Source organism: Poecilia reticulata, chromosome 3 (genome assembly GCF_904066995.2).
Source record: "Poecilia reticulata chromosome 3, P_reticulata-male-v2, whole genome shotgun sequence".
Classification (NCBI taxonomy): domain Eukaryota; kingdom Metazoa; phylum Chordata; class Actinopteri; order Cyprinodontiformes; family Poeciliidae; genus Poecilia; species Poecilia reticulata.
In genome coordinates, this window is record NC_088832.1 from 8,103,103 (window position 1) to 8,124,008 (window position 20,906).

Genomic DNA, 20,906 nt, shown 5'->3' on the forward strand with positions numbered 1-20,906 from the left:
AAGATAGCAGAATAGTACTGGCAGAATAAAGACGCAATTTTACCAGAAAAACATCTTAAAAATATGAGAAAAAAGTCACTTAAAAAGAAATAGCTTCAGTAATACATTTTTTGTTAATTTTTGTGGTGGAGTACTCGGAAAATGACGGCTTTGTTATCCTAATATTGCAACTTTGCTCTGATAAAAAGATTTTAATCTTGTATCATTTCGACTTTATTGTCACATGACTTTATTTTCTTATTACTACGACTGTATTCCATAAATGTAACACTTTATTCAAGTTAAAAAATACAGTTTAGCTTGACCTTTATATTTTGTCGTAGAGCTGACCTGAACTCAAAGTCCAAATAAATAGAAGCCACATAAATCGAAACAAGGTGGCGCCGCAGACATCACTTTGAACTATAGAAACCCAACGAATGCATTGGTGGGGAGTCGGGGGGGGGAATCCAGTCTTCAAAAAGAAAAAATGTGACTAGTTGATGAAATCGATTTATCACCCAGCCCTGCTTCTCATCATGTTTCTCACAAGATGCTCTCTGGACTGGACTGCTGGAGATCTCTGTCCTCTGCCAGACAGCTGCTGCTTAGCGAGGGAGGCTCTGCTTTCCTGTGGCTGTCGCCGCAAAGCACCATCTTTTCCTGGCTGAGGCGCCTCAACTCTCTCCTCAGAGACAGCGAGAGGGCCGGCGACATGAACGATCCGGTTAAGACGGTGGTGTTCTCCGCGTCGCCGGCGGAGGCGGCGTTGGGGTAGTACCTCCGGAGCCCCTTCCTGAAGTGGATGGTGAACAGGCCGTAGATTAGCGGGTCGAGGCAGGCGTTTACCAGCCCGAAGATGAACAGGATGTGCGTCAGCGAGTGGGACACCTTGTCCTCCAGGTGGTCGGGAAAGAACCAGTACCAGAGGCCCAGCAGGTAGTACGGAGTCCAGCAGACGATGAAAGACGAGACGATCACGACGCTCATTTTTAACGTTCTCATCCGGGCCTTGGGAATGTTGTTTTTGGAGCACCTCAGATGTACTCCGCTGGTGGGCACTGGGGAGAGACGAGACTGGAGGTTTAGAATGAGACAGACAGGTTTACTGTGGTGTAAGATTTGTTGAACAAAAAAAAAGATGATTGTTTGTTCTATGAGCAGGTCATAAGGTTATTTTTCAGGAGTGGTGCAGTGATGAAATGAGAGCTACGCTTTACTTTGTAGAGATAAACTAAAGTAATTTTATTTATGCTGCACATTTTCAGCAACAAACCAATTTAGAATTGAGGCCTCAAAGCTGCAAAGGGAATATATAACTTTCATAAATAATGGTTGTTGTTTTTTTTTACATATTTGTTAAAACTGTTCGTATAATCGCCCAGTCCTGAAACAGATAATCTGCAAAAAAAAGAAGAAAAAATCGAGCTCCTCTTCCTTCTCCCAGTGCACCCAGTACCAACTAGAAACAAACAATCAGAGCCAGGAGGAGGGTCTTAAAGTTGTTAATCATGCTCATGTACACCCCTCCTTACTCTCTGCTGCTCTACATGAACAAAACCTCGTGAAATTGTTCATCTTACCCATCAAGTAAGTTAGAGAATAAAAGCAGGTAATTTGCATCCAGTCTGTTTATTAGGATAGTGGTTGTTTGGGTTTTGATCATTTCCTTGTTCATTTATGTTCTATAGGTTATATTCAGTTAATTTTTCTGTTCATTATTGTTAGAAAGATGTTGCCATTTTAGTTCATTTCTTTTGTTGCTCTGTTTTTAGTGCAATTAAATAGATTTTCCTAAAGCTGCGTTAGTCATTTCCCCTCGGTTTGTAGCTCCTTTTGAGTCTAAGCAAAGTAATTCTAAGCTTTGCTTCCAGTAATTTCGCTCTCGTATATTCCGTAAAATAAACAAGTCTCTGCCACATTTCACTACTACTGTTTATGCGAGGAGCAGCCAAATATGCCTTACAAGTAGTAATTGGGAGTAGTAGGAGTTGCTCCCTGACTTTGGAGGGCGTTCCAGTAGATTTTTCCGACTGGGAAGTGGATCGTAGCCTAAGTTCAGCTCCGTTTGTGTTAACCGTCTCCCCTCCCTCAGTTTTCATGCTTTACGTTCTTCCTCGGCTGCTCCACATCTCCTCAGATGAATTCATCCTTTTCCTTCATCATGCTAGAGCCGTGTCAGCTCCCTTGCAGAAAGCGCTGCCGGTGCTATCTTTTTTTGGGAACGTAGCGAGACAAACCGATTCACTCAAGATCAGACTTACGGTTGTCCTTTTTCAGCCGTTTGGAGATCTCGTGGAAGATCCTGGCGTAGCAGGTGATCATGATGACCAGCGGCAGCAGGAACAGGCAGAAAAAGGTGAACATGTTGTAAGCCGTCTCGTGCCAACGCGTGGCAAAGCTTCCCCACGTGGTGCACTGGGTGAACTTCTCAGGATGGACGATGGTCACATTGTGAAACAGGAAGATCTGAGGAGGAAAGTCATTTTAGTCGGTTGAAATGACCAGTCCGGCATTATGTTTTTTAAAATTGTTTTCTAATTTCATAATTCACTGTTGTGTTCACATGCTTCGCCTGGGCAAACAGGAGTGAGATCTGTCTCACCAAGAAGCTCAAAGGTTGTGTGGATTGATAGGAACTTCCATAACTGGTGTGTAAAATAGTTGCAGCTCGTACTGCAACTATCTGCTGCCAAGTCCAACATGGATCATTGTCTTCTTAAATGATTTTATTTCTCTGTGACAGATTGTTTTCCTACTCCCTCACCCTTGACACACTTCGCTTCACTTTTTGTAGTGTTTTTCAAGGCTAAATGAAAAAGTGGCGCAACCCGAGGATTTATGCTAACAGTCACTACTGTGAAATCTCCACAGGCAGGGTGAATCTGTGTGGGAAAAGTAGCAGGGTGCAACTTTCCTCTCATTTTCATGGCATAACCCAACGGCAGTCTAACACCCCTTAGCTCCTCACTATGAATCATACCAGCCATAAAGTTGGGAGAGGCCGTGGTTTGGTTTGTTTACCTCATATAAACTCAAGAATGGACATTTTACAGTATCCTGCAGATTTATTCATGCTTTTCATCTTTTTTTTGGACAACATAAATGTATTTATTTTATTGGAATTAAATGTGAGAGGTCTTTTTTAACAAGCAAACACTGAACAGCTTAGGGTGATTTCAGCCTTCCATGACTTAATACTTAATCTACCTTTCACTGTGTTTTGATGTCTGTCAGATTTATACATCTAGAGACTGAATTTCTTTTACCCAAATAGTTTAAACTCAGACAAATTTCCTGTCTGAGTCTTTGAAAAACTATTTTTGAGTCTTGCCCGATTTTGGTCTAGGCTTTGACTGGGACATTCTAACACAGGAACATGCTTTTCTGAACAGAACTACTCAACAAGTTGACCAGAACAGTTTGGGGAGATTTTTTATTTATTTATTTTTGTACTTTATCGCTGCTAAGCAATGAGATTTGGAACATTGTTTAAGTATAACTCTGAAGATACCTTCAGAGAATATCACTGCAAAATCAAACACAACGCTTGGCTTGAAATGAGAAGTTTGCATTGATATGCTGGCTAATAATTTCTGCTTCTGTGACATCTGCTCAAAGGAAACTGTTCCAAGATCTTGTAATTTATTCAGATGGCGCTTTGTAGGTCCAGGTTGTGCTGACATGTCATTTCAGAAAGAAAAGATTCTCAACTTTCAAAAAGCCAAACATCTTCAGGGTTTTTTCTTTCTTTCTTTTTTTCTTTTTTGGCAGTCATCAGCTTTGACATTTCACATGCTAACTGGAGCATGATATGCTGTTTCTGTGACTTTGGGGATCTTCTGTTCAGAGTTATATCATTTGACATCAAGAGTGAACATCATTAGGAATGCAACTTTGCTAAGAATCACAACTTTCATATCTGTTATTTTACTCCAGGATAATCCTTCTCATTCTTGCTCTACACTCTAAAATTTGTATTGTGAGCTAATCAGCTGTTTTTAGATTTATACTCCCATTAGTTTATTGTAAAACTCTAAAATATATTATGCTCTATAGCTTTAATGCCTCCTCTAGCGCTTTCATTTTCTGGATGCTTAGAATAATTGAACTGAAACTGATTTGTGTTTCCTTGAAAAAGTTTGCTTACCCTCAAAATAATTTTATGCACCACAACAATACAAAGTTTCACAGCTTCAGCGTGGTGAAAGGGTTACATGTTTTTTGAGCATTTTTCAAAAAAAGATCTGAAAGGTGTGGCATGCATTTGTATTCAGCTCATTTAAAGATGGAGCCTGATACCAAACTTTGTGACGGGTTTAAGTCATGTCCCGTACCAATACGGCCTTTGCGGAAGAGTGTCGAAAAGAAACAACTTTTCTGGGTGTGCATGTCTCATTTACAAACGGACGTCACACGTTTCCGATTTCAGTTGTAACATTTGAAAACGGTTTCCTTTTTGCTGCATGCTGCTTTGTGTTGTTCTGTTATATAAAATCTCTATTGTAGTTCTATAAAATGGATTGAAGTTTGTGCAAAAAAAGTTTTTAACATTTTTTCAAGGCACTTCCTTTGTCGGTAAGCTGAAATTTATTGGTCCGATGCTGATAACTAATGCAGATAAAGCGCGGTTAGTACAGACTTCCATCGATAACTAACCACTGGTTACCTGAACACATAGGATTTGGTTTGGTAGTTAGAAGGTGGTTAAAGATTAGCTCAAATGGAAATCTTTAAATCACATGCACATAGGCCTGAAATTATTAATTATTGAAATAATTATCAACTAATTTAGATTAATCATTAACTACAGTATAAAGACTCAAAAAAGAACAACACTCTCAAAACAGTAATTAAACCAAAACTGTATAAACCACACTTAAATTTGCATTTAAGATTTAAATTGTTGTCTGTAAATATTTTTTAACCAGAACTACTCAAGGAGACCAGTTGTGTTGTTATCTTGTTCATCCATCCATCTATTTTCTTTACACCCTTGTCCCTATTGGGGTCGCGAGGGTTGCTGGTGCCTATCTCCAGCTAACGTTCCAGGCGAGAGGCGGGGGTCACCCTGCACAGGTCGTCAGTCTGTCGCAGTGTTATCTTGTTCAAATTCTATAAAATACAAAATCTCCTATTAAGCACATTTTGCTATCCAACTATAAATCATTTAATGCAAAAATGAATCAATGAATCTACAAATGATCAGAAGCATACGCTAAAGGGATGCTATGTTATTGCATTTTTTTTAAAGATGGTGAACTATTTGTTTATTTGCATCTAGTATTTCTAATATTTTACATAAAAAAGCCACAAGTGGTTAAAAGAACTATCTGCAGAATGGGCCAATATTTGTTTTCCATCCGATTAATCAATTAATCGTCTGAATAATCGGTTACTAAAACTATCGACAGTTCCAGCCCGACATGCACAGTAAAACCAAAACACCTTTAGACATATTTGGCTTTCTGAGAGTGAAGTAACTAAACGGTGCGTCTAAAAATACATGAGCGCTGACATCAGACCTGACCTCTTGGTCATGTTGCCTTCCAAGCACGACTGACCTTACCTGAGGGATCGAAAGCACCACACTCATTCCCCACGCTACCGCCAGCATGATTTTGTTCCTCATCCGGGCCTTGTTGATCGCCAGAGGGTTGAGGATGGCGGCCTGCCTGTCCAGGCTGATCACCACGGTGACGAAAGCGCAGGAGTACATGGCCAGCAGCTTCAGAAACATCAGCAGCCTGCATGCAAAGTCCCCAGCGAGCCACTGGACGGTGATGTTCCACGCCGCGTCCACAGGCATCACCACGAAGGTCACCAGCAGATCGGCCACGGTTAGGTTGATGATCAGCACCCTGACGTGGGATTTCCGCTTCCCGTCCCTGTGAGCCGCCCACAGCACGGCCAGGTTGCAGAAGGCCGACGTGCCACACAGGATGAACGTGATGATGACTCTTATTTTGGCCGCTGTGGTGAAGGTGGGGAGCTGCGGGACGTCCTCCGCGGCTGTCAGGTTGGAAGCGGCCAAAGAGCAGTTGGAGGTGACGTTGACGTGGAGGTCCACCACTGAGTCACGCATGGTCACTGTGGACTCACACGGAATGGAGTTCATTTCCTGTACGTTTGGGAGGAGGAAGCATTTTGCCCGTTGTCTGCAACGAGAAAGATAAAAAGAGGGATTCAGCACAGGTACCAGTGGAGGAGCAGGAAGCTTGTCCACACAAAGCCACAAACATGCCATGAATAACTACTGAAGGGGAGACACGAGGAGTAAATGGTATGCATTAGCAGAAAGGACCAAACTGGGACACTTTGGAGGCCATACAATATAAAAATTGATTTTTATATAATATTAAACGTTGGTCATTATAATTATTTACCTTAATCAAGAGTTCTAGCTTCTAAATAGAATTATTACATAAACGATTAATTATGATTCATCACAATTAATAGTGATTAATCACAATTAATAGCAATTAGCCATGATTAATCACGATTAATCTGAAAAATCACGATTAATCATGGCTAATCTGATTAATCATTAGCCATGATTTACAATTAATTAATAGTGATTAATCATTTATCAAGATAATCATCAACTAATGTAGTCATTGATTAGCCGCAGCCTCTTCACCATGTGACAGTTGTTGCCAACAGCTTAGCTGTGGTTGTCAGGGGAAGTGCTGACACACCACTTTGTTGGAACAGATGGGAGTTTATGCTTTAATCACAAACCTGCTCTTACATGAGTGAACAAATTAGATTCACGTCACACCAATTTTGTTGAACATGTAAAATTTTAAACACAGATTGGAATGTAGCAAATTTATTTCAATAACTTTACTAAATGAAAAACAAATAAAAGAAAAGAAAATAAATGTCCACACAGAAAAGTTTATAAAACTGAGATGTGAAACATGGAGAAAAACCTTATCAGGTAGAAATACTCCAAGAGGTTTTATCTATTTGCTTTCTTGAGCTGAGTGCACATGCAGGAAACACTTTCTAGATTTTATTTTTTTTATTAAGCATTTTGAGAACCATGTTTCATTTTCCTTCAGCTCCAAAATCACATCTTACTGTGTGTCGGCGAGTTGAATAAATTTGTTATAGAAAATACTGTGAGCTTATTGGCTCTTAGAGGCCAGGTTACATTCAGCATCGAGAAATTGCATGATGAAATAAATTTTAAAAATGCCATAAACAAAAAAAAAACTACATCAGATATTTTAAAGCTGGGCTAATGCTAACTCGCTTTTTCATCTGATGATTTTTAAAACAACTGGGTTGCTTTATTTTGAATTGTAACATTATCCCACTGTGTGTTACTACATGCAGATCTACGTACAAACATATCACTGCAGCCAGACTAATATCTACATGGACGCAGACATACAGTTCAGACTACATGTGTAACATTTAACGTCCTGAAGATATTTTTTTTCCACTTCTGTACTCCCCCACCCAATTACCGACTGCTGACTCTCTCCACAGATGGCATTTTATTGCTCATTCGCCAGAAAATTCCTACCAGAGAAATGCTTCTGTTGATCATTTTTAGCATTTCTAATCTTAAAGCAAATGAGAAAACAGATAAACAAAAATGTTTACGGCACAGAATGCATTTTTGCAATCTATCCCAAACAGAAACAAAATATCGAAAAGGGGAAATAAAACTTAAGCTTACCGTGGACGGAGGCTGTGAGAAACAGGAATGTTTGGAAATCTGTGAGGAAAGACATGCTAACGCTCTCCTGGAGAACCGCAGCGGGTCACTCTGAGCTCCTCTGCAGCTTCTGCTGCACCTTTATCTGAACATCCATCCATCATCAGAGCTGCTTCACCTACGGAGGAGTGGTCTTAACGCCAGCTCCTCACACTAACTCTATCTCTCTTTCTCTCTTTTTCTCTCTCTCTTGTACTGATGGATAAATCCTTTTATACTAAATGGAGAGCAACAAAAGTAGCTGATTTAAAAGGAAGACAATAGAGGTTATTGTATTAACTTGTCATTTTTTCCCTGTTAATCAATACAGCAGCTTTACATATACTTTTTGCAGCCATTGGAACTATTAAGTCAATAATATCACTTGGTCCTAACTTTCCTTTTGAAAATATAATAGAAAATGTGTTTCCCCCCTTCTCCAAAGATTATATGTAACATATTTAAGTAATGGTTGACTTCCAAACTGATTTTGCTTTTACATATTCCACCTTAAAAGTTTTTTCCCCTCAAAACATAAATACAGGTTTTTATGATGTACTTCTTTCAGAAATACGTTTTTCATCCCTCTGGAAATTTAAGAGAGGCGACTTCATTTTCAAAAACATTGCACCAACATGAATATATTGTCAGTTTTATTTATTTTTTTGTTTTTGTTCCCAATCTGCAGCAGGAAATACATTTCTATTCAACCAAGTGTTCAATGATATCTCATTGAACATGTCTGAGCAAAGCTTAATTACTGGGGTCTGTTTCCATGGTGATATCCTCGTTTAGTTCAAGGAGATGTGACAGAGATTAATTAAATCCACGTTCCTTTTTATCCCAAACACATTCCTTATCTCCACTCCGTTCACTCTGAGGAACGTCAGACCTGCGAGGGCCACGGTGGAGTCTGTTAGCACTTTATTTAGAGGATGATGTTATTCATCATCCTCTAAATAAAGAGGATGATGAATAATCATCCTCTTTATTTAGAGGTTTTTCTAATGTCACACATTTTCATCCCTTTATGCTTTGGTTTGATAAATCAACAAAAATGGCCAATGTCGCGTTCAAAGGCTGTTGTTTTTTTCTGTTTCAGTAAGTGCAACTCTTCTTCACCTGATATTAATTGGACTCAAGTAGGCAGACATGAACATGAATATTTCTCATCTTTGCATCTGCAAATTGGACCCAAAAGTGAACCAAGTCCATAATTATTTTCCTGATATCTTAGTTGATTTTTTTTATTATTATGTTTTCTTACATCCCGCAAAATTGCATCCAGTTGTTTCCATTTAAGAGGCTGGTTAATTTTAGATAAATCATGAATAAAACTTTCTCAACATTTTACACCAACTCGTTTTATTTTTGTACTTTTATTTTCATCATTCTCATTAAAACGCATTTAAAATAAATACACTTGTAAACCTGCCAATGTTAATCTCTGGAGTGGAGATAATTTCCTTTTAGATTGCAGTTTTATATTTAGTTTATTCATTTCATTGGTAATGAACTTTCTGACATTAGCTAAATTAATGAAGAATTTACTAAAGCGTTTAATTTAATTACGCTCAGTACACAAACACTGAATGTGACGGCGCCGTAAAATCAAATTCTAGACTGTTAATTTAAGAAAAGTAACAATAAATCACCTGATATTAAAAAACAAAACAGCACCGTAAAATAATTTGCAGATTATTAATCTCTTTCAAAGAGCTGTGGGAGCAATATTCTGTCTCGTTTTTCTTCTTCCGTCCTTGCCGGCAGGATCTGTTGAGATGGATTTGTTTTGATTAAATGATGGCCAAATCACAGCCAGGAAGGAAAAGAACACTGACCCAAACAGGATGTTTTGTTTTCCATTTTCTTCCGGCTTCATTCATCAAGTAAACCATGAATGAAACACAATATCTCTCAGACTTTTAAAGAGCAGGCAAACGTTAGTACCTTAAAAATTTGTTGTCCGTTTTACCAACAGGACAGAACTTAGTTTTCTCCCATGACTTTCAATAAGTTCATGAAGCGTAATTTTTTTAATATTTATTTGCAAATTACCAACCACCATAGGACATACATCATGGAAATTGAAAAAGAATATATTAAAATTAGAAAATTTTATATTATGAAAAAATGTAATAGTTTTGAAGTTTTATAGAGATTTATTACACAGGGAGTAAACCATTTAAGCTTTTAATACTTATTATTTGGATTACTGGACTGTTGTGATGTGGTTCAAAGCTCTCTTATCAGATGAAGGTAAAGTTTGCATTTTATTTGTTGAATCCTTGCACTAGCGGAACAAGTCAGCGCCGGGCCAGGGGGCGGGGCCAATGACTGCGCCCTTCACGTGTATCACCTGCATGAGGAGCAAGGAAGCACATTGGCTAAACCGTGAGTCAAACAGTCACTGGGACTGACTGCTATATATTCCATTGAGGGACAGTAACTTTAACATTACATACACCTTTCTGAACAGGCGAGGGCACACTTTCTCCCTCTATAATCAGACATTAAAGTGACTTGAAACCATTCCTTCCTCTCTGGCACCTCCAGACCCGGGCCCTCATGGGCACCCATCCGGGCCCGGGCCGGGGGGCAGCCGCCCTCCGAGCCCTCACCATAGCTCTGCGCCTGTATATATATATCCCTTCTCTCTTGGTCTCTCTCTCATCCTCTGAGCTCGGTCCTCTACCAGAGGCCTGGGAGCTTGAGGGTTCTGCGCAGTCTCTTGGCTTACCTATTCTTACTTAAATTAGGTTTGTATGCTTTACTCAAGTCTCACTAAATTGTTTATTCAACTCAAGTAATGTGAGTAATGTACATGTTTGGCCTGAGAAAAGTACAACACTACGTTATTTTGAGTAAACTGGATTTGACTATTTTTGTTACTGGAGTGAATGCTTCAGCTCAGCGGTGCACAGGAAAGTGTGGGAAGCTTCTAGAACATTTGTGGACTTAAACATTGGAAGAAGCAGAGCTTCTTCCAGCATGTTTTCATGTGTCATGTATGCTCGCATACATATGGTTACAGGTTGATTTTTCTTTAAGATGACGCACAAAAGTCTTTGCAGGCTAATATGCTAATGTTAGCATGTTGCTCATGGGTCCAACATTAGTTAAAACTGCCACGCCTTTTACTTGAGAGCCTTTAATGTTTTTGTCCATTGTTGTGGAAAAAACTATTACCAAGCACTGTTCAGATAAAATCACTCAATCAGGTTTATTTATGAATTATGCACAATACAGAGTAGGATAATCAATCATGAAGCAATTCTAGATGGAAAGCTCTGCCAGGCAGAGACAACATGAGTCTTATTTAAAAGGACATTTCTACAATTTTTATAGTGAGAAGTGAAAAATTATCCCATACATTTTAAGACATTACATATTAATTCAGTCATTGAAACATTATTCTGTATGATGAAACAAAATCATATATTCAGGATATGAAAAACCCACTGGCATTCATCCATTCATCCCTTTATCGTTTCACCTCTGTTAGGTAGGAAAAGTTACCCTGCAACCTCTCCTTGCCACGGAGACGGTCATCTATATGTTTTGCCATCTTTCACAAAACTTTAAAAGGATGAATTGGAAATAATGTATTTGGAAGTAAAGTACCAGCGAGATACCAAACCGTTTTCTAAGTAATATTTCCAATTGTTTAAATAAGTAATTATTTTAATCCCAAATTCTTCTCTGCAAAATAAGAGCATGCATTTCAATCCTTAAACATCCCTAACACAATAATTATGAATAATTTCATTTTACGTTGCTTATGTTAATGAAAATGTATGTTTTACACTAATTTTTTAAATCCTAAATGTAAATGTAAATTTAAATCCTAAATGTAATTTAGGTGATATTAGGTCATCCTCCTATGAAAATCTAATTCAAATTTAATATAATCTCATCCTCTTTGATTTTAATATAACCCATGTTATAATCATTAAGTAAAATTTTAATGTTGCCCCATTTGATTCTAATGCCGACACTTCAAATTAAAACAAAACAGTTTCAAAGTGATCTTCATCCTCTTTGATTCTAAATAAACCCAAGTTATAAACAACCAGGCAACATCTGATTCCATCGTCTTTGGTCAAAGTTAAACATATAAAAAATCAAGTAATTTCTGAAGTTGATTTTCTCTTTTAAATGCATATTTAAGGATAACAGGACAGTATAAATCTTCACTCTCCTCTTCGGTTACTCTCCAGTGGACCACCAATAGTTCTTTGAGTGGAGAGTCTTTCAGAAACATCTAAACTAGCTGTTTCTCTGGACGTTGTCCTCTTTGGTGTCAAAAGTTGAAGTACTTGATACTTGAGTGAAGTTTTGCTGCTCACTTTGTTGCTATGTCAGATTTAAAGTTGTGATCTAGATGGACATTACAGACAGGTCGTCCTTCACAGTGGTTGATGTGGATTCATGTTGTTCCTTCCTTCTCGCCCCTCTCCCCCACTCGGTCTCGGCGTTACTGCAGCCAAATCCTCCCCCGTCTCTCTCCTCTGGCTTCCTGTCAGTCCAACTGGTTTTGCCGTTGGATCTTTGAGTTGTCCAGATTGTCCCTTAGGAAATGTCCATGTTGTCCACAGATGAAACAAGCGTCAACAGTTCAGAGTCTTCTTTTCTCACAGCTCCGAAGCATGTTTAGCTTTTCTTCCTCTACACTGATACTGGACAGCAGACCAGCGGAGGTTGTTAAAGCTCAGTCTCACATAGTTTTCTGCTCAAATGCCCAACAGGAGACTGACAGTTGTCCCCTGGAGGTGATGGAGGTCTTTTTTGTCTTCTTGATCCTCCAGATCTTCTCGATCTTTTTCATTGGCTGGTTTTGTAGGAGGGACATTATCTGGTCCATTAGAGGACAGGTTTGAGGAGTAGAGGTCAGAGGTTAGATGCACCGCGCGAGGCTCAGACAGAGGAAAAGAGAAAAAGCAAATAGAAATTGATTAGGGTTTGTTTTGTCATTTTCCTTGTTGTTTTCTATACATATATATTTATATTTATGGATCTTATATTAACCTTTTACGTGATCGTATAGTTTTAGTCATTTATTATCCATCCAGTATTATGGCTCCTGTTTGTGGAACAGTTTGTCTGAGAAACCTGAGGGCTAATTGTTGGTATAGCTCTTAGAGCTGCTCTTAGTATGAAAGGGTCCCTTATAAATAAAATTAATTAATTGATTGATCCTTTTAAGAAATAATTTTTTTTATTTATTTATTCAAACCCACAAAAGAAAAATTAAACATATTAAGGCCTGTAATTTATCAACAAAAGATTTATGTTCAGCATTTTATTCCAAACAATTCACCCTGAGGAGGAGATTGTGTGCTGGAACCACTTAGACCCATTCTTCCTGAATTGGGTTGGATTTTCTCTTTAGCCTGCAAACATCTTCACAGAATCCAACAAATCAGCTTTGTGGTCGCTCTGCCTCTTAATCCTCTAAAAGAGGCCTTTATTTCCAATAAAGGTCTTTAGGATTCTCTAAAGGTTTGGTTCCCTCAATTTAGAAAACCAAAACTCAAGGAATCACCTGCCTTATTGACCTTCCTTGCGGCTCGTGTTTAGTCAGGGTGCTGGATTTGGGGTGGAACCCTCCATGCATGGTTAGTAGCTTCCGAGTCTTAACATTCGTGGTGTTTATCACCTCCTTTGGCCAGCTAGTTATTCCTGCAGGGTCTCTGATTACTGGTATGGCATAGCTGTTTATCGCACGGATCCATAGGGCTGGTTTCTCAGGACTTGCCTTATTCGTTGGAGGTATTTGGCTTTGGCTCCTTTCCTTGTGACCTCATTGAGGTTGCCACTTGCTTGTGGTATTCCCAGGTACTTGTAACTGTCCTCAATGTCTGCTATTGTTTCTTCTGGGAGTGAGACCCCTTCTGTGTGGATGAGCTTCCCTCTCATCCACAGTATGGCGGATATAACCATCTGCCACACTTCTCTAGTCCGAATGACATCCCAATGTCAGTGCTGCAGATCCTGGTGGTGCGGATCAGTGAGTCGATGTCTCGCTCACTCTTGGCATACAGCTTGATGTCATCCATGTAGAGGAGGAGACTTTTGTTGGCTGCATTCTTGAGTCGGTATCCGTAGCCAGTCTGGTTGAAGTTTGGAGCCATCCCGTTCTTCCAAACAGTGATGGTGCTCAGAGGGGCTTTCCTCCCCCATTGCTCCTTCCCACCTGCCTCACCCTGAGAGCCAGGCCGCCGCTGCTGGAACCTCTGTCCGTGGAGCGCCGGCTCCTTCGTCCAAAGGGGCGCAGGCGATTCTTCTTTGCGGCTGTGTCCTTGAGCTACAGGCGTGCCACCTGTAACTCTGTATGTTTTTCTTTTTGTTGCCACCATTTGGATCACAGCCACAGGGGGGCATCTGCCTGCGCCTGCTTACCAGCAAGTTTCTGGAGGTCCATATGGTGGCTAGGGTGAGCCACATCTCTATGAAGTCTTTTTTTGCTATTTTCCGGTGGCTCACCCTGTGCAGCACTAGCTGCGTTTTGAGGACCTCCCTTGCTGGCAAGTATGGAAATTGCAAGGAGTTGGCCTTTGCCCACAGGTCCACAGCAGTGCTGCACTCCCACAAAAGGTGCCTAACCGACTCCGGGTCGGGGGCAGATGTCGCGGGAGTGCATGACGGCTCTGACTGGGAGGATCCCATGAGCCACCATCCTGGAGTCTGTTTGGAAGGACGGGATGGCTCGCATTGATGATTTGGCTGAAGGGGTTCTGACCTATGCAGAACAGCAGTGGGGCAGAGCATCTCCTGGAAAGAATTATGATTCTTTCCAGAGTTTTTAATCTCTGCCCCATTTGATTGACACTTGTGCAAGTGGTTTGCAGTTGCAGTTTTTTTTTTCTTCTAAAATATATACTGCAAACTGCAAACCACTTGCACAAGTATCCACTGCTGTTCTGCATTTGAACCTCCTCAGCCAAACCATCAACAAGACTGGCTACGGATACTGACTCAAGAATGGGGCCACCATTAATGTTACCCTAACCCTCCTCTACATGGATGACATCAAGCTGTACGTCAAGAGCGAGCGAGACATCGACTCACTAATACACACTGCCAGGATCTACAGCACTGACATTGGGATGTCATTCGGACTAGAGAAGTGTGGTCGGATGATTACAAAGAGAGGGAGGGTCATCCACACAGAAGGGGTCTCATTCCCAGAAGGAACAATAGCAGACATTGAGGACAGTTACAAGTACCTGGGAATACCACAAGCAAATGGCAACCTTGACCAGGTCACAAAGAAAGGAGCCACAGCCAAATACCTCCAACAAATAAGGCAAGTCCTGAGAAACCAGCTCAAAGACAAGAACAAGATCCGTGCGATAAACAGCTATGCCATACCAGTAATCAGATACCCTGCAGGAACAACTAGCTGGCAAAAGGAGGAGATAAACACCAGAGATGTTAAGACTTGGAAACTACTAACCATGCATGGAGGGTTCCACCCCAAATCCAGCACCCTGACTAAACACGAGCCGCAAGGAAGGTCAATAAGGCAGGTGTTTCCTTGAGTTTTGGTTTTCTAAATTGAGGGAACCAAACCTTTAGAGAATCCTAAAGACCTTTATCGGAAATAAAGGCCCCTCTTTAAAAAGCTGGACTCAAGGACAACACAGAGGCACTCATCCTGGCTGCACAGGAACAGGCCCTAAACACCAGAGCAATAGAGGCTCAGATCTACCACACCAGACAAGACCCAAGATGTAGGTTGTGCAAGGAGGCCCCTGAGACAGACCAGCACATAACAGCAGGGTGCAAGATGCTGGCAGGGAAAGCATACATGGAACAACATAACCAAGTGGTGGGCATAGTGTACAGAAACATCTGTGCAGAATATGGACTGGAAGATCAAAGTGGGTAACACCCCCAAAGGTGGTGGAGAATGACCGAGCTAAGATCCTGTGGGACTTCCGGATCCAGACAGACAAAATGGTAATGGCGAACCAACCGGACATTGCGGTGGTATATAAACAACAGAGGAAAGCCGTTGTGGTGGATGTAGCAATACCAAGTGATTACATCAGGAAAAGGGAGCACAAGAAACTGGAGAAATACCAGGACCTCAGAGAGGAACTGGAAAAGACCTGAAAGGTGAAGACCACAGTACCATACAATACCATACCAACTTTATTTATGAAGCACTTTATACACCAATAAATTCATTAAAAACAGAAGAAAACTGACCAGCAGTAGAATGGTAAAGAACATGACAGAACCGAGCTGCAGCGCATGCTTTAGCTGTAGCACAGGACAGCGTTATCTCAAATAAAACAGGAATATGGTCTGAAAATAATGAGTCACCAATCACTAAATTAAAAACTGGTTGACCATAAAATAAAACCAGATTAAGAGTGTGACCATGCTCATGGGTAGCACCAGTCACAGACTGCACAAAATTAAAAGAATTGATAGCATTAAGAAATGACTGAGCCATAGGTGAAGAAGGACAACAGACATTAATATTAAAATCACCAACAATGAGAACTCAGTCATACCTTGGCATGATATCAGCTATGAAATCAGAAAAGTCATTTATAAAGTTTTTGTTGTACTTTGGTGGCCGATAGACTGCCGCACACAGCACAGTGTGAGCGCTCCCGAGTTCAGATAGGCTAATCTCAAAGCTAATCCCATAGTAGTTGTTTTACTGCTTACAAGTAAAACAACTTTTAAAAACAGTCACTATTCCTACACTGGACCCCGACATATTTTGAGCATTAAAATAGCCGCAGTTCCGCAGTTCAAGTTCTTTAAAAATGCCGGGGTCACCCAAACCACTTGTCCATGATTCTGTTATAAATAAAACATCCAATCAATGAGAGGAAAAGAAATCAATAATAACCAAAGTTTTATTTGTCAGCGACCTTGCATTTACCAAACTGATCCTGGCAGAAATCGGCGGGTTTACACCATCAGCTGGCGTCCAGTACTCCCGGCAAAGAGGCCGCAGGTTGCTAGGATTCACCCTGCGTCTACAGGGCCGAGGAGCGCAGGGCCCCTCGGGGCAGTCACCCCCAAACTGGAGCAGTGGCTAAAACAGGATCCCAGGAACAGCATCAGACATCTCTGTCCAGAAATGTGCAGTTCTAGGCACAGCCAAGATACTGCGGTTCTCAGGCTTCTGGTAGAGGACCCGAGCTCAGAGAATGAAAGAGTCCACCTGCGGAAGCGTGAAAAGGGATTTTTATAAATATATATACTTTGTCTGAGTATCTTCAAGTAGGTTTGATTTTAACTAGTGTTTCACCTTGCAATAAACTACATTATTTTTTTCTTATGTGCACAACTATCAAACGTTTCCCAAATACAATGTGACCCCAACACTGAAACTGTGAGTTTCTGTAACAGTATATGTTGAGTAACTCAGGGAAATAACATGAACATACAATATTTAGGGCTCTCCAACAAGCACCATGATGCGCAGAAGTGCTCACGTCCCATAATTATTTCTAGCATTTGCAATGCTGCAGCCACAAATTTCAAAATATTTTACAACAAAGATGATTACTACAGATCAACACAAAGTGCTGCATAACTGTAAAGTATAAGGAAAATAATTTGCAAACTTTCTACCTTTCTGATAACATTTTAAAACTTAGAAATCTGACTCGTTATCTGGCCCTGTCAGAGAACTTGGGAACAGGAAATTTAACAAGGCAAGTGATATCAGATGATACATAGGGTGCTCACAGAAAGGAACATTTTAAGGCTGTTTTTAAAGCGGGTGTTTCTGCTTTTTAACAGAATTCCTTTAACTCAAGAGTTAAAGCCGGTTCTTAGGAGTTTAAGATAGTGTTTTTTTCTCATTTCTGCCTTTGCAATGATTCTGCTTGAACATCTTTCTGTAAATATTCTTGTCTTTGTTCTGTAGACTATACTCGTTATCACAAAACATTAGGCAATATCAAGAACAGTTCGTTATAACTACAAAATTTCTGAAGAAATTTAAACGGGGCCTGCCAAAGTGTGCTCGTCAGTTGGAACACAGCAATCTGATGCTAAAAATTAGCCTCAATGCTAAAGTAAGCTACAATGTACTAAGTAGCATGTGGAGAGTCACAAGCATGTAGAGCAGGGGTGTCCAAAGTCGGTCCTTGAGGGCCGGCATCCTGCATGTTTCAGTTCTCTCCCTAGTGGTAGTAACAACCTCCTCAGCAAGTCAGTGTTCTTCTTAGGCCTTTAATGAGCCATCATTTAATGCAGGCGCGCTAAACCAGGGAGAGAACTAAAACATGCAGGATGCCAGCCCTCGAGGACCGACTTTGGGCACCCCTGATGTAGAGTAACATGGATTTACTCCATTCAGTATGTTAAAATTAGTGTACAAACTGAAATTAGCCAAAATGGTGATATTAGCCTAAATGCAGCCAGTGGCATGTGGGCTATAACTAGCATGTTGTCTTACAATGACTTCCTCCATACAGTGTGCTAAACATGGTTAATAAATAAACTAAATAATTTTAGGAAAAAGGCTAGTGTTAATGTGAGCAGTAGTTACATTAGCAATGTTTGTGATGTTTGTGCACTGCTTTCTGATTTTTACTTTTGCAAAAATAAAAATTGTTTACTTTGTGGCACTTGGTTACTAGTAAACACACTCATCTCTTAGCAACAGATTAGCAACAAAAATTGTTATTTTTAAAAAAACATAAGATTTCTTCTGCTGTTTTGAAATCCTACTTATTTTACCTTAACAAAAATTGTGCAGCTGGTGAATTTTGCAGAAAAGTAAATTCTTTTTGTCATTAGTGGTAAATGTATTACAAAACACACATTCAACACAAAAGTAAAAATCTCAATTTATACTTTGTGGCAGTTCGTTACCAGAAAACCCCCCCGCTTATCTCTTAACACCAAATTAATAATAAGTAATATTGTTTATAAAACATAAGCTCTTTCAAAATACTGCTTATCTGCTTAGACACAAGAAATTTACAGTTGGTAAATTTGGCAAAAGTGAAAATCAGATGTTTACGTTGTGGAACTTTGTGGAACTTGGTTACCAGAAAACGCGATCATCTCGTAGCAACAGATTAACAGATTAGCAACAAAAATTCTTATTGTTCAAAAAATATAAGATTTCTCCTGCTCATTTAAAATACCACTTTTTTATACTTGTTAAGAATTGTGCAGTTGGTGAATTTGGAAGAAAAGTTAATACTTTTTGTCATTAGTGGTAAATATATTATAAAACACACATTCAACATAAAAGTAAAAATCTCAATTTATACTTTGTTGCAGTTCGTTACCAGTAGAAAACGCTTATCTCTTAAAACCAAATTAATAACAAGTTTTATAGATTATAAAACACAAGCTCTTTCGAAATAATGCTTACTTGATTAGATACAAGACATTTACCGTTGCCAAATTTTGCAAAAGTAAAAATCTGATGTTTACTTCGTGGCACATGGTTTCCAGTAAACACACCCATCTCTTAGCAACAGGTTAGCAACAAATATTGTTAATGTTCAAAAAACATAAGATTTCTTCTGCTCTTTTGAAATACTCCTATCTTACACTATTTAACAAGAACTGTGCAGTTGCTGAATTTTGCAGAAAAGTGTTGTTTTTTGTTTGTTTTTAGTGGTAAATATATTGTAAAACAGACATTCAACACAAAAGTAAAAATCAGATTTATACTTCGTTGCAGTTTGTCACCAGTAGAAAACGCTCATCTCTTAACGCCAAATTAATTATAGGTGTAGAGCAATAGGTGCCTTACATGCATTGCATGGAAGCATTGAAAAACAGTGTAAACATTGGTGTTTATGCTATGACAAAGATGGACTTTGTTTATTACAGGTTACTTCTTAAAGTGCCCCCTGGGCCCCCCTATAGCTCTACGCCTGAATCCTTGTGGCTTGAAGTCCAGTCAGAAGTTTCCAGTCAGTGATGGTTTCAGGTGTCAACCCACTATGTTGAGTATTCATAGAAATGAACATAGTTCTCAGAAGGCGGACATTTCTGTTTGAAAACATCCTGTTTATTGATTGTGTGAAACATTCTAATTTTCGAACACTAAATTTTCTTTCTTTTTTATTTCTTGTTATTTGTAAGTCATAATCAACAATACAAGAAGGAACAGATTGAAAGATTTCCTTCTTTGTCGAATGTACCTATGTAAGTTAAAATCTACTAAATGTTTTTTATTTGATATTAAAACTTTTGACCTGTGCTTGTGTGAGTTCGAGCTGTGAACATAATAATAGTTTAGTTTCCAAAGCGATGCTCCTGCTGATCTGCACTGAAGACGGTTTACCGGCTCTGTTTGTTATTCTGAGCTTCCCATGGAAATGCAGTCAGGTGAAGTCAGTGAATCCGACATATCGGGTTTACCAACATCTGTTCCCATCGGAGACAGGCGAGCAGGCTGGCTTTTAACTAATTGGTGTGGAGATTTAACGGGTCACTGTTCAGAGCAGGAGCGCTTTCCTCTGTTCTCTGTCCGGTTACAGGACTATTTGGATCAGTTAAAAAGTAACACAACTTCCTTGGTAAAAATTAAGAAAAATAAATATATAATTAGGGCTGCACAGTGGCGCAGTTGGTAGAGCTGTTGCCTTGCAGCAAGAAGGTTCTGGGTTCTATTCCCGGCCCCGGTCTTTTTGCATGGAGTTTGCATGTTCTCCCTGTGCATGGTGGGTTTTCTCCGGGTACTCCGGTTTCCTCCCACAGTCCAAAAACATGACTGTCAGGTTAATTAGTCTGTCTAAATTGCCCCTAGGTGTGAGTGTGTGTGTGCATGGTCCTGTGTCCTGTGTGTCTCTGTGTTGCCCTGCGACAGACTGGCGACCTGTCCAGGGTGTCCCACGCCTCTCGCCCGAAACGTTAGCTGGAGATGGGCACCAGCAACCCTCCCGACCCCACTAAGGGACAAGGGTACAAGAAAATGGATGGATGGATGGAAATATATAATTAATGAGAAAAAACAAGTAAACTGAAAGAAAAACACCATCCCAATCTGGATTTTATCTGTACTTTTGTTGAACAAGACAATATGGTTGGGAAATATTACAAGGATAAAAACTTGTAAAAAGTTTAAAGGGTATGAATACTTTCGCATAAGCCCGAAGGAGAAAGAAATTCCCCCCTCGACTAAAAGAGACTTTTATTTCTGAGTAGGCCCAAAACGCGTGTGAGAGGAACAGAAACTAAAAAGGCTCCGCGTCTCACATGACACAAG

The 20,906-nt window shown here is 39.9% G+C and overlaps 1 protein-coding gene across 1 annotated transcript; it reads right to left on the reverse strand.

The window, feature by feature from the left end:
• Positions 1-510: 510 nt before the first annotated feature.
• Positions 511-7,832, reverse strand: LOC103462176 (gonadotropin-releasing hormone II receptor-like). The gene is made up of 4 exons (XM_008404798.3): positions 7,673-7,832; positions 5,549-6,137; positions 2,244-2,448; positions 511-1,040 (listed from the first exon to the last, which is right to left on the reverse strand). Exons 2-4 carry the CDS (start codon positions 6,095-6,097, stop codon positions 526-528), a joined length of 1,269 nt encoding a protein of 422 aa, XP_008403020.1. The 5' UTR covers positions 6,098-6,137; positions 7,673-7,832; the 3' UTR covers positions 511-525.
• Positions 7,833-20,906: the final 13,074 nt, after the last annotated feature.

Excerpts from the sequence above, each read along its gene's own strand:
- LOC103462176 (XM_008404798.3), bottom strand. The coding sequence starts at position 6,097 with ATGAACTCCATTCCGTGTGAGTCCACAGTGACCATGCGTGACTCAGTG. Across the intron at positions 2,449-5,548 it reads TGGTGCTTTCGATCCCTCAG|ATCTTCCTGTTTCACAATGT; the intron begins GTAAGGTCAGTC and ends TTTCCTCCTCAG. Across the intron at positions 1,041-2,243 it reads ACGGCTGAAAAAGGACAACC|TGCCCACCAGCGGAGTACAT; the intron begins GTAAGTCTGATC and ends GTCTCTCCCCAG.